The 14,867-nt window shown below is 40.2% G+C and overlaps 1 protein-coding gene across 1 annotated transcript in view; it reads right to left on the bottom strand.

The window, feature by feature from the left end:
- Nucleotides 1–39: 39 nt before the first annotated feature.
- rtn4rl1a (reticulon 4 receptor-like 1a) overlaps nt 40–14,867 on the bottom strand; it is a 117,537-nt gene continuing 102,709 nt past the window's right edge. Inside the window, exons 2-3 of the mRNA XM_026182938.1 lie at nt 4,892–5,346; nt 40–3,075 (exon numbers count right to left, since the gene is read on the bottom strand). Of these exons, the coding sequence (XP_026038723.1) occupies nt 2,176–3,075; nt 4,892–5,346 (1,355 nt within the window). The 3' untranslated portion in view covers nt 40–2,175. The remainder of the gene's footprint in view (nt 3,076–4,891; nt 5,347–14,867) is intronic.

The following is a 14,867-nucleotide window of genomic DNA, read 5'->3' on the forward strand; positions in this document are numbered from 1 at the left end:
CTTTTTTTTTAATATATATATAAAAGTCATCCTCACAGGAATAAACAGACACAATTTACATCACCTCTGGGTTAACAGCAGCACAAACAAGTTCACCAGTAGGGATTTCTAAATCCTACATGTCAGGAGAATGACTCAAGTGACAGGCTTCCCGACATCTAGATAGAGAGACATGAAAAGGCGGGGCTCAGTGGGAAACACACCCAAGCAGGGTACAAATGCGGGCCCTGCTCATGAATTCCCATCAAAACCAGGTATTTTAAGGATGCCAGCAAAACTAAACTCATTATTCTTTGTGCTTTTTGTTAGCGTGCCAATTATTTAGCTTGTTTTTTTTTTAAGCTTATAGTTCATCTTTTGCATAAAAGAGTATTTTTATTTTTCAAAATAAGATTTATAACTTTGTAATTGTAAAAGAAACAAAGAGATCTTTAGCATTACTGGCTTGCCAAGGTACCCGGGTGGCCCATGAGTATCTGTACAGGTTTTGTCATTGAGCACTTTGGCTGAGTGACTGAGTCAAAGTCTCGGCATTATCTGTGGTGCTCTGTTTATGATTCAAAAACCTTGGACTCATGGGGTGTTTATAGTGGGACAGGAAGGCTGTGAAGGTGATAGATTGGGCTATTTTGGGAGGGTTAGAGGGTGTGTGCTTGAACTGCTCAAAGGGCGCCATGTCACACAGTTCTTTCTGTGCTTTTTTTAATTTCTTGAAGAGTAGTCCCGAGCCAACAAAAGGCCAATGGGATTCTCTCTCCTCAAACGTAGCAGCATTAAAATCCAAGTCTCCAGTCAGGGCTTGCACATCGATGTCTGTTTCGGAGCACACTAAACAAAGAGAGAAAACCAGGAGTTTGTCAGTCGTCCGGTGATCATCACAGATTTTGAGCTACTTCTCTGCTCTCCTTTTGATGAACGATTGGATCTTGGCAGAAGATGTCGTGACTTGTGGTGATCATCATCTGATTGAAAGCTCCCGAAGAATATTTGGATTGGATCATCTCTCTTTAGAAGATGTATTTATAGCCGGTATGAAAGAGGAAAGTGCATATCTGTTTCTTGGAATTGTGAGTCTGGCTCAGGCCTCAGCTTTTCCTTGACCTGCATAAGCTGAGCCTCTGTTTTGTAGCCACAGAGGTCAAAGGCTGAATGAAATTCCAAAGTTTTGCCCATATTGGAAACTGGCTCTCGATAGGCACTCTTGCTTTCTAACTTCATTCTACCCGCATGGCTTTAGCGTTTTTTAATTAAATTTTTTAGAGGACACACACACACACATACACACACATATACATACAAACATTAATACAAAAAAATCGTAATCTTTTTCAGTCACTCGTTCCCATTCATTTACACTGACTGTGACCAGCTGGCTCCTTGAACGATTGGTTAGTTCTGAATGGCTTTTTGAAGTTTCGATGTGAGGGCACAGACAGATTATAGTTTTCAACAGTTTGAAGACCTGAATGGCGAATAGTTGAGTGACAATTTCTGTGGTACTTTCAGAATTTAGACTAAAAAGTTAAAAGTTAAGCATACAGATTCACATTAAACTTGTCCTGATACGTGAAAGAAAACCACTTTATTTGCAGGTATATAATGGTTATAGCTATTACTGCTAAAACGTTTCACAATGACTCATTTTCCTGCCACTTGTGTCAGCGGTATTTTCTTTCTTGATCTTAAGGTGTTGCTGAGTGAGTACGGTGACAGCTACAAATGAGTATGTCTTCCTCTCGGCTTGACTGACAGATGGAGGTTGCGGTTGAGAGCGCTATCGTGTCACGGGGGCTAAACGCAGAGACTGAGCCATGAACTGTTTTGTTACTTACTGTGTGTTCCTGTTGCTGAATTATTGGCTTGTTATTTTATGTGGCTGTACATAAATTCAGTGAAGCAGTTGATGCCAGAGACACAAAAGTTTTCCTGTTGTTTCCCTTGGTGACATCATCAAAGCAAGTGGGCAAAATAGTTTTCCCTGACTAACATGTATTGATTATGACTCAGAATGACCCCTGCATTAATACCACAGGGATTTTCAGTGATGTCCTTTGTACACAGTCATTTACACACACATTTATGTGCACATGCCTCATTTAAAGAGCCAGAACAAGGTGGTTCAGGAGAATGAATCATATGGTTGCATCACCAGCACAACAGTGTCCGTTTCCTGTCTCAACGTAGGATCACAAAGTAGAGTGACAGCAGCAGAGCTGATGACAAACACGAAACTAAACCTGCATGATGTGACCCTGCTTTGTTATTAGCTCTCTGGACCCCAATTGGTGGGCCAACGGAAGTTCTGGGGATGCACTTGTTCTTCCTCCTTGTTGTGGCAGACAGGTCATATTTATCACCATCTGGAGTGTAGTCTTTTTCACCCCCCTCCTGAAGTACCTGCACCTCATTGAGCCCCCCTTTTGCCTTGCGGCCACGGCGAGTACAGTTTCGGCGGCCTCCTTTAGGTGGCCGTGGTAGGGGTGAGGGTGAAGGCAAGCTGTACTGGTCCCCGTGGGGCAAGTATGGCCGCTGATGGTGGTTGTGATGGTTTCTGTGACGATTCAGGTGGTTTAAAGACTCCCCGTGCTCAATCTCTCTGCCTGGGGCGCCATGCGCATGACTCTCGCCTGATATGCAGCTGGGCAGCTCCTCTTTCTTGAGCGTTTTCAGGTCCCTCCCTGTCAGCTCAGGCGGCGAAACACACATCAGAGAGGAGGTGGAGCCTCTGAACCTCCGCAGCCAATCCCAAAGCGACAGGGCCTTGCAGTCACACTCCCAGGGGTTGTCGTTGAGTCGCAGGTACTCCAGGGCTGGTAGAAGAGTCAGGGTGGCTCCAGACAGCTCAGTGAGGGAGTTATTAAACAGGTACAAAGTAGTGAGACGCCGAAGGTCATGGAAGGCCTGACGATCAACCCACTGGATTCGATTCTGGTGGAGAAGGAGCCGGTCTAAGACTCCTAGACCTCGAAAAGTGTTCTGGCGAAGACTCCATAGACGATTGCCATGTAGGAAGAGATGACTGAGGTTCAGAAGGTCGATGAACAAATCATCCTCTAGGAATTCTAACTGGTTATCCTGCCAGGATGTAGGAATAAAAAGGAAAGATAAAAAGAGAAGCTTAAAATGGGTTGCAAGACATCAAGCATAGTTTTTATTACCTGAGTATGAGTAATCCATTGCATTTGCATTTTTCTGTTTGTTTTAGAATCATACAAGATACAGATAATATGTTAATTTTAATCCTTAAATAAACTATACATGTGTGTTTGGTGTGTGTGTGTGTGTGTGTGTGTTATAGAGAACACATGCATAAACTAACTGAACTGGCTAAATAAAGTGGATTAAAGAGCTCAAAAGTGGACCCTTTGAATTAAAAACTATGTTTTGAGTTTTGACTAAGTTTGGAGATTACTATATCAAATAAATAATAAGGGGTAATCTACTCTCATTCTACCAACTGATTTCTCTCTATTTTTTTCCCTTTGGGGTTTCTTTGAAAAAACAAACAAACAAACATTTGACGTAAAAGTGCTTCCAAACTTGTCAGTCTGTAGCTGTTGCCTCAGTTACTAAGTAGGTTTGAAACAATGAAAACATCATTTACTCATAATGAACCTTTGGACAGTTTTGAACTCACTCATGGTTCTGTACATTTTCAGTTCAGTGAAAAAAGAAAAGAAAAACTTTTTCATTTATTAAAATAATAACTGAATAAATACCCAATTAGCCATAATTCAAATTGCAACAGTTACAGCGCTTAAAAGCTACAAACAGTAAGTACTGTAAGAAAGTAAGAAAAAAGGCTATGAGCTGTTAACTCTCAATATAACAAAAACATAAATCAAATAAAACATATCCATTAAGGAGAAAAACACACACAGTCAGCTGTCACACAGTCAGCTGTGTAATTTCAGCTTCAAAAAAATTGCCCATAGTAACAATGATTTTCTCTCTGTTAACATTGAGAATGCAGCTCATGATCTGATGAGGCTTTTATCATGAATTTATTCCCTTTGTGAAAGTAAAGCGTGTTGTAGGAACACTTTTAGTGCCAATAAACTGTCCTTTCGAAAATATGATTTGAAAACAGAATTTTCTAAACCCTTCATATAATGTTATGAATTCCACTTTTATTTGGCCCAATATAAGTTTTCTCCAGAGCAGTGTAAAAATCTAAACAGACTCTTTATTTGAACACTAATAGGTAAAAAACAGTTTCTTTCATGTCTAAACCTGTTAGACTGCTATAGCTCACTGACAACATCTAGCAAGCAAGTCAAAACTACTAGACATCTGACATTTGCACTTAACAGACCCAAAGATATTTGATAAATGGGCTGGCACTTACATAGCGCTTTTGTACTCAATTCAAGCACTCAAAGAACTTTCTTACTACAAGCTTCATTCAATCATCCACACGACACTGAAGTCCTCTTTTATTTTTCTATCCAAACCACTTTTAACCTTTACTGTTCACATACTCACACTCTGCATCGCGGGCCACTGAGGGTTCAACATCTTGCTCAAAGATACTTTGCAGTAAATGCACCACTTTCATTCACTGCCAATCTTAGCAATTTTTCCATCGTGATATAAATAGATCATCCTTCTGTCTTCATAAACATACTGTGTAATTAATGAAATCATATATTCAGGCATGGATTCGGATTACATAGTTCTCTTGCAGCGTTTAGCCACAGAAGTTGTACTATAGGAGTATTGTTGTTTCAGGAAAGCTCGTGGTATTTTCATTACACTCAGTTATTTGATCAGGGACCAATTCATGGGGCGTAAGTGCTGAACCAACTTGATTGACAGATTACACCATAATGCGATTGTGGTGGCAGATGCAGTACACAATAGAGATAAAAGGCAGCTGTTATCCGTGTACCTGTAGATAGAGATACTGGAGATTATGTAAGCCTGAAAAGATCCCGGGAGGGAGGGTGATCAGGCCACAGTGGTATAGATGAAGGGCATGTAGCCGACCAAGGCCCAGGAAGGTGTCCGAGGCAATGGCCTTCAGGTGCCGGTTGTCCCCAAGATCAAGCTCCTCTAGGCGGTCAAAGCCATGGAAGGTGGATGGTTGTATATAGGAGATGTTGTTGGAGTAAAGCCACAGCATAGTGGTAGTGGGCGAGAAATGCCCTCGAAGTAGCCGTTGGATCTTGTTGTTTTGCAAGAAAACGCGCTCGCTCTGAGCGGGGATGCCCTCAGGCACAGCATGGAAGTTGTGGGCCTGGCAGGAGACAGTGCTAGGTGAAGTGTAGCAGATACAGTGGCGAGGGCAGGGTGAAGAGAGATCCAGGCCCCACAACACCAACAGTAGCTCCACCCCACCGTAACCTGAGAGGGGAGGAGGAGAGGAGGATGGGGATGAAAAAAAGAGAAGGATGGAAAGAGAGAGAGAGAGAAGCTTTATTAATTTAATTCATACGGCAGAAATTCTGTTATCAGACGCATCTTGAATGAAACACTCATTGCTCTCAGTTTACAAGGGCAACAATAGGCATGGTTCAGTGCAGACGAATTACAACGCTGACACAAATCTCTCTCTGTCTCGCACACACACACACACACACACACACACACACACACACACACACACACACACACACACACACACACACACACACTTGTGTATGGTTGTGTGAGCTCATTCTTCCTACATATTTTTCAACTGTTTGCTCTCAAACCTTTTCTACACCCACTGCTACCTTCACAATAAACACAATAAACTAGTTCAAACCCCCAATTTTAAAGTCATGGGATCATTTTCTACCAAAGCCTCAGAAAGGCTCTGTATACAATGTGCAAAACATGGAAAAATACTGCTCAGGTGTGCAAGCATTCTGTTAAGAGGGGAGAGTGTGTGGTGTTTTTTATCATGCGCTAGTATTGCTGTCAGTGAGGTAAATACATATATATTTTTCTCTTCCTTCCACTAATCTTGACAATATGGCGCACACACACACACACACACACACACACACAGCATCCCATCATGCAGTGTTATATCCTTTGGTTATCTTCTAAAGGCGACACAAAATCGATGTTTCTGCTGCTTACAAGTGAACACACACCACACCTGTAATACGTTCCCACAATAAAGGAAACCAAGAAAGGAGGATATTGGGAGAGGGAGGAGGTGGAGGATGAATAGGGGAATCATCTGCAGTGTGGCTGTGAAGTGGATATTACTTTTTGTTTTCAGATTCCCTTCATCTCACTCACATTTATTTGACTTTTTCCCCTGCTCTGGATCATTCTAGTGTTTGATGTGTTTGTAAGGCTGGGGAGACAAAAATGAAGTCAAGCAGAAAGAGATGAGGGTGCAGATCTCGGGAATAACTGCTAAATGAAGAGAACGATGACCTGTGTGTAACTTTTGGTGTGTCGGTGTATATGTCTGCCTTTCATTGTCAATTTTATTTATATAGCATAACTTTAGAACCACAGTCTGTTTAAGGCACTTCAGATTGAAGACCCTACAATATTATAATTATTATTCATTTAAATTTGATTTAGACAAGTCATATACAATACAGACAAAGATGACACAAGCAAGTAAGATTCCTTTTATTTGAAATGAAATGTGTGTGTGTGCATAACTTGTGCTTTTGCACCAGCTTAAGTCTCAGATTGTATGATTAGAAGGGAGAGCTAAGACGGGTATTGAAATTAAACCAATAAAGAAAGAAAGAAAGAAAGAAAAATAAAGAATAAATAGATTAAGTAGTTAAATGAATGGTTCCTATAATATTAGAAAGAAACTCCAACAGTCACATGACCCCTTAATAGAAAGCATGTGGTGACAATGGGAAGTAAGCACACTTTTTTTAACAAGAAGAAACCTCATACAGGAAAGGGCTCAATCTACTCGGTTTTGTTTTTTTCCGATTACAATTGAGTATCATCTAATTTGCATGTGGTTGTTATAACAACGTGGCCAAAAGTACGGTGACGTCATTTGTATGCAACACAAAGACAACACATCAACGTCGAGGTGACGGTATACCTGCTATAGTGAGTTTAATTTCTTGCGGTTCTGAGTTTTTGAAATCTGTTTTTACTCCATGTCTTTCTAACTGATGGTTTGCAATACTGTGCTCTCTTTGTTTTGTTATTTATTACATTTCGGTTCATAACTTGTATATTATTTCTAGTATTAGTTGTACAAATTGTAATAATCATCTTCCCTGTGTTTCTGCCTCATCTCTTCTTTTTCCAAATTTAGGCCTGTTTGTGTTTCCTTGTCTCGTGCATCTTGTTAAGTTTTTGTATATGTGACAATAAAAACAATAAAAAACCAATGAACAATATTTAACAATATAGAGGGGGAGCAAATTAAGAATGGAATAGAAAGAAAATAACACAAAGACAATCACGCCAAAATAGAAACATGTTTTTGTGTTAGCAGGCCCATGACCAGGGTTTAGAGATTAATGAGGTCCTGTCCTGTTTCTTATAAAGCACCTTTTTACTCTACCTGAGCACTCAAAGCAATTTATGCAGTATGCCACATTCACCCATTCACTTATCCCATTTGTTTTTATACTTAGGTGCTTTCTATCAGTCACACACATTCACTCTCCAATGAATGCATCAAAAGGCAATTTAGGGTTAGTATCTTGCCCAGGAAAATTTGGGATGCAGATTGGAGCAACCAGGGAATGAATCACCAACCACCGACACTACCTCTGAAGCTACATTTAAACCACACAAGTCATGCTTCCACCTAAACCCCCTAAATACAACCCAATGACAGGGAAATTAGAATTCCTGTCTTTTCAAAGTAAAAGCCATCTAGAGTGTCACTCATTGATTCGTGCCAATTTTTATTGTCTTATTTTGAAAAAAGTTTCAGGTTCAGTACTCAGTGATCTAATAGCTATTAACTGGCATGTGTGAGTGATATGGACAGATGTGATGGACAGATGTCATCCTGACCAGGACATCGCTGCTCTGTAAAGAACAACATGTTCTAAAATGTAAGCAGAGGATAGCAGAGTTTTATCCACACACTGCACGATTCTGTATTACTCTAAGCGGGACTGCAGCATTCTGTCCTGCTGTAACATAATGTGTGTTTGTCAGTATATCTAAATTCCTTGTAATAGTTCGTAAAGCTCTCAGTGGTTTTTACTTCCTAATTACATCTCTTACTTGCTCACTGTCTGTAACCCAGTGAATGCTCTGAGGTCATCAGATGCAAACAGCAGTTGCCTCGAAGCCCTTAATGTTTTAAGGTAAAGACCCTATAATAAAACAAAGAAAACAGAGAAAACCCCCAAAATCACATGAATCCCTTTGAGTAAAAGCTTTGGCGACAGTGGAAAGGAAAATATTCCTTTTAACAGGAAGAAACCTCCAGCAGAACCAGGCTCAGGGAGGGGTGGCTATGTGCTACAAGCTACCCTGTTGATTTTTAACTCATTTTCATTAATATACATTATAGTTAACAAAAGTATTTAGGATTAAGTTTAGAGGTTTTATTAATTTAACAAATTATTTAGATAATTTCAGTTCATATCTTAAAGGTAAATTACGCGGAACCTACAAATACGCTAATAAACAAAGACTACAACAAACAACACAATCTAAAAGATTGAACCAGCCACTACCTGCATTTTAAAACTGACCTCACAGCTGGCAACAGCTAAATAAGAAACACATTTTAATACAATTCTGTAAAACTAGAAAAGTTAAAGGTTATCTTGCAGCGTCTCTCTGTCATTTACCATTCATACGTTTCCAGCTCAGTCTGCAGCTCTTTACATCTTCAGCTCTTGTCTTATGGTCTGAAACTCATATCATTCTGCTGCTCCGCTCCGGGTTTCACTCGTTATTTGTTCGGATAAATTCTCCACACTGGACTCTCTACTCAGTTCAGATATTGCTCCCTTGCTTTTTTGCACAGGTATGGAGTAGTGTCTGGGTTCCACTCTGCCACAACTTTATAGTCCAACTGCGATGCTACAGTATGTTAATGCTAACAGATGGCTAATGTGGCTATTTTATGGCTGTATTTTATCTATTTGTGAAGTTTTTTTTGCCCTGTTTTTGGTAACACTTTATAACATGACCTGCGAATGAGAGGCAAACACCCTGTACTTACATGCATTCTGCGGGCAACTAGTCAGGTTTTTGCAGGAAACAATCAAAATAATTTCACTGTTAGACTGCAAGTACCCTGTAATTACATGTAATTTCATGTAACAAGTTTTGTACTAGGGTTGGGTGATATGTAAAAAATAATAGTAGCTCCATCGTTATTAGCAAACTTACTCATGGGCAAATAAATAAATGAATCGGCCTTGTAAAACGATCGCCGATAGGGGATAGTCGATATAGCCGTCCAATCGCCGAACCCTGCTTTGTACAGGAAACAATGAAATACTAACATAGAATTTAATTAAGTAATTTTAAGGGGTTATTTCATGGTAAATTTTAAGTGTACTTAAGGGTGTACAGTATACTTGATTCATTGTTTCTTGCAAAAACCACACGTGCTGCCTGCAAATTGCACGTAAGTACAGGGTACTTGCACCTTAGTCACTCCATAACACTACACGCACCCCAGAAAGTATACTTACAGTGTACTTGTTTCATTGTTTCCTGCAAAAACCTGACTTGTTGCCCGCAAATTGCATCCAAATACAGGGTACTTGTAGTGTACTTGTTACATGAAATTACACGTAATTACAGGGTACTTGCGGTCTAACAGTGTAATTATTTCAGTGTTCCATGCAAAAAGTATTTTAGTCTTACTTATGGTATTTTTGTGTTTTAATCTTTTATGTTAAGCAAATTTGAGATTGCACATGACAAAATCCTGGATTTCTGGATTGATTACTTATAAAAGTATTCAGATATTTCACACAATCTGGTTAAACCAATTGTATACAGACACGCACACTTTTAATGTCTTTATTGCACACACTAAGTAAAAAGTTGCGTTTCCCACCAACCAAGAAAGTGCAGACTATGCCGGTCAAGACTTTTTATGCCTTTATTTATAGGGAAGGAAATCTCTACAACCCACACATCCAATCTCATCTCCCCAGGAACACAGTGGTTCATTTATTTTTTTCCTGCCTTAACTGTGATCGATTGCTTAGTGTGTTCACAAAAAAAGGCATGGAAAGCACAGCAGCTTGTTTCCTTTAAGTTTAATCAGCTTGTTTTTTAGATAGAGATCACATTAGTTCACTTTTATAAAAACCTGAAACTCCAAGGCTTCACAAACTTTTGCTTGCAGAAGTATGTGACATTTCTTCTGAAGGATATACTGAGAGCACTGTCTGCTCTGTTGGACAAGTCTGACCTTTTTGTCAAAAAAAAAATGTTGGCACACAGCCTCCGTTATCACAGCAGCCCATCTTCTGTCTTCTCTCATAACAACAACAAATCAATGCTGTGTACTTTAAAATTGTATGATATAATGAATATTAATAAATATGGATGGTTAAGCAATAACTACTTAATTATTTGTGGATTTGTCCATGTTTTTACTATTTATCTGGAAATAAAAATACATAATTTATTAAGAATTGAAAGAAAATTATTATGCGTGGTTTGAAAAGTTAAACATGCTTAACTTTTCAAACCACGCATCATTAGATGCGTGGCAACCTTTAGCAGAAATTAAAGTAGCACCCCCCACCCCAACCCCAGGTAGTGAGTCCACCTGTATGTGCTGGTTTGTGCATGTGACTGTTGGCTCTCTCCGAGAAGGAAGGAAAGTAAGAATGAAAGGAAAACATTTTTAGAGTATTTCATTCATGTTATTTTATGTATGTTTATGTTATTTTATTGTTTATTTTATTCCAGCTCAGTGTGAAAATTTTTATTGCTGTTTTGCTGCTCTGCATCGTGACTGACCACGTTCAACACACGAGAGGGGAGCGCAGAGCAGAGGAAGACACACGGAGAAAGAGAATCTGACAAAAAGCAACAAAACAGCAGTAGAGATCTTTATCACAGCGGTGGCCCCGACACAAGTTGCCTTAAAGTGCAGCACAGCCATTCAGTGCAATCCAAGAGTTTGGATTTTCTCACTGCAGAATAAAAGGGAAATGTTTCAATTTGTTTCAGTTTGAGATGGTCTCTGGTCTCGTGCAACATCAGGTAGACCTCAATGTCATTTAACAGTTTTATGTTTATGTTTTATAAATTTTCATATTGAGAATCATAACTAACTTACTAGCAGTTTTTCTTGTCAGTCACTGTCAGTCAAGTATCTATACAACTAATGAATCACAGCACAAGCAAAACTTCTCTTCTTCTGTGATCACTATATAGCCATATAGCATTGTTCCCAAACTTATATCAATATCCAACTTACATGGCATTTTTTTAAAACACTGGCAGTGGAAATGTGCTAAAGTGAGATGAAGCAGATATGAAAGGGGTTTTTTGCCACTGAGGTAAGGTATAATAGTAATGCAGTAAAAGAAGCAACTCATTTTAAAATGTGTTGTTATACAGCAAATAAGTAAGCCATCGTAAACTAGCCGTTGCTGTTCGTTACTGTGTTGCGGTGCTTTCTGCAGTACCAACAAATAAGATCATAGCTTGGTTTGTGAGCTGTACTAATGTATCTAAATTTGAATATATACATTGCACTGACAGACCCACTCTAGGGTTGAATAATAAATATAAAAACTGATCAATTTTACATTAAATATTAATGTTAGAGTTCCCTTCACATGTGCAGCCCCCAGCTTCCCTAGTTGTCCTTGTCTGTCTCGTTTTCCCTGTCCTCTTTTCCTTTTCTTTTTTTATCTGTTCCACACATTTTCGTCCCCCCAGTCTGTGTATAGGCTTGACTGGTCATTCGTTATTGCTATAAACGGTAACACATATAGTGGATATTCAGTGTTGCGGGGTATAGAAATGATTTTATCTTAACTTTTCTCTACTCCTTTGCTTTATTGGTCCATCTATGTTGCCCGTTTTCTTCATGCTTCTCTGCCTTCTTTCTACCGAACATTTACACATGCCTTCCTCCCCAGCTTATCTTCATGTGCTGCTCTGCCCCACCTGCTGTTTCTGTTAATTAGGGATAAAGCTGCTGTTTGTTACTTTGTGTGCGTGAGCATGGGAAATAAATACTGTGCATGTACGTCTTTCTGCGTTTGCGTCCTTGTCTCTTTGTGGTTCTTACTGAACAGCATTGCTTGACGGGACTTGACTGAACTCTATTGTCTTTGCTTGAATAGAAGCTCATCTTAATCTTTTGCCTCGAGATGCTTTCAGCTGATGAATTTGTTGTTAAAGCTGACGTGGCAGTGACATTCAGCTCCTAATTGCATACACTGTTCCAAAAAATAGTAATGTCAAATTATTTTACTGTGTATTTTACAGTTGCGTACTGTTTTTCTAGAATATCATTACATTTACATAAGTAGACTGTGATCTGACACGTCAAATGTAAAATAACATAACATCACTGTAAATGTAATAAAACACAATTTACTTGTTTGTTAAATATATTTTGTTGTACATATGTAAATTTAGATCGTAAAAATACGTCCAGAAATGTCTCCCATCATGCCTTGGGACATGTGCTGCTGTTTAGATGTTCTTGTTTTAATGTAATACAACATAATTGTCATGATTATTAAATGTATCTGTCTGTACATATGCATATTTAGATTGTTAAAATACATTCACAAATGTATCATGATCTCACAAATATCTGTCCGTTATTTGAAAGATTGAACTGTTGAATTCAAATGTAATGCTATGGAAAAGCATATAACATGATCCCTATAAGCTTGTGTTACATCACATAAATATTATTATCGTTGCTAGTTAGGTCGTTTGTGGCTCAAGAGTTGTCAGTTCGCCTTGTGATCCGAAGAGTGCCAGTTCGCGCCCCGGCTCGGACACTCTCCGTCGTTGTGTCCGTGGTCAAGACTCTTTACCTACCGCCTACCGTATTTTCACGACCATAAGGCGCACTTAAAAGCCTTAGATTTTCTTCAAAAAGTGCGGCGCGCCCTATAGCGCGGTGCGCCCTATGTGTTGTAAGGAGAACGTAGTAGAGAACACCATGAGAACGTTAAAGGGTGAAGTGTGGGCGTTGATCGTATATACCGGGACAATCGCACATACCTGTATAAAAGAACAGGTATGTGCATTATGCAAGACATCGTTGTTTTAACAACCCTGAAAATGGCAAAGAGACACGCTTACGAAGCACAGTTTAAACTGAAGGCCATCAGCTACGCGGAGGAACATGGAAATCGAGCAGCGGCGAGAGAATTTAAGATTAACGAATCGATGGTTCGCAAATGGAGGAAGCTAGAAAACAAGCTCCGGCAGGTCAAGAAAACGCAGCTGAGTTTCCGCGGACATAAGGCAAGGTGGCTCGAGTTGGAGGAAAGACTCGAGCGGTGGATCATCGAGCAAAGAGCGAGCGGGAGAAGCGTTTCGACGGTCACCATTCGGCTAAAAGCAGTTTCACTTTCACTTTTTATGACACGGTGCCATTTTTCCATCCGGACCAGGACTACGGTAGCGCAGCAACTTCCAGCGGATTATAAGGAAAAGCTGGCCATCCTCCGCTCCTACTGCAGCAAACACATCGGCGACAAAAACATCCAGCCCAGCCACATCACTAACATGGACGAGGTCCCGCTCACTTTTGACATCCCGGTGAGTCACACTGTGGAGAAGAAGGGGACCAGCACGGTAGCGATACGCACAACGGGGTATGAAAAGTCTTCTTTTACTGTTGTGCTTGGCTGCCATGCTAATGGACAGAAACTGCCGCCTATGGTGATTTTTAAGCGAAAGACTTTGCCTAAAGAGAAGTTTCCAGCAGGAATCATCAAGGCAAATGAAAAGGGCTGGATGGATGAGGAAATGATGAAAGAGTGGCTGAGGGAGGTATATGTAAGGAGACCAGGTGGTTTTTTCCACGCATCACCATCGCTGTTGATCTGTGACTCTATGCATCTCACAGCCGATGTGAAAAAACTAGTGCAACAAATGCACTGTGAGCTTGCTGTCATTCTGGGAGGCCTGACAAAGGAACTCCAACCGCTGGACATCGGTGTGAACCGCCCGTTCAAAGTAAGGCTGCGAGCGGCCTGGGAGCGATGGATGACCGGTGGAGACCACAGTTTCACTAAGAGTGGAAGGCAGCGCCGGGCGAGTTACGCCACAATTTGCCAATGGATTGTAGATGCTTGGGCTAACATGTCTGCTGGCACTGTTGTTCGAGCTTTCGCAAAAGCCGGCATCGTTTCCGAGGAGCCGCACGGCACGGAAAGTGACTCTGACGGTGAAGACAGTGAACCTGGAATGTTTGATGGAGATTTAGCGCAGTTGTTCAATTCAGACACAGAGGATGAGGACTTCCATGGGTTTGATTGATGATAAAAATGTGAGTACCAAACTCAGTTTTGCTCCTGCTTTATTTTTAAATACGCACACTTGTATGCTTGTGTGTTGTTGATGATGACGATTACCGGCAATAGAAATGTGAGTAAGGTACCGAATTCAGGTTTGCTCCCGCTTTATTTTTAAATACGCATACGGTACTTGTATGCGCCCTATGATCGAGTGCGCCTTATGTGTGTGTTAAATACAGTAATGGCACACATAACTGAGACTGCGCCTTTTAGCACAGTGCGCCTTATGGTCGTGAAAATACGGTACTAGTGATGGCCAAAGGGGCCGATGGTGTGATATGGCAGCCTCGCCTCTGTCAGTCTGTCCCAGGGGATGCAATCAATTGTTATTTAAACCAACTGTTAACTGTATATTTCTGTACATTTACGTATTATGATTGTTGTTTATAGGTAATTTCATTGTTTGATCATGTAAAAATGTTCCTAATTTAATGTCTAAAA

This window comes from Astatotilapia calliptera, chromosome 10, assembly GCF_900246225.1.
Source record: "Astatotilapia calliptera chromosome 10, fAstCal1.2, whole genome shotgun sequence".
In the NCBI taxonomy this organism is placed as follows: Eukaryota; Metazoa; Chordata; class Actinopteri; order Cichliformes; family Cichlidae; genus Astatotilapia; species Astatotilapia calliptera.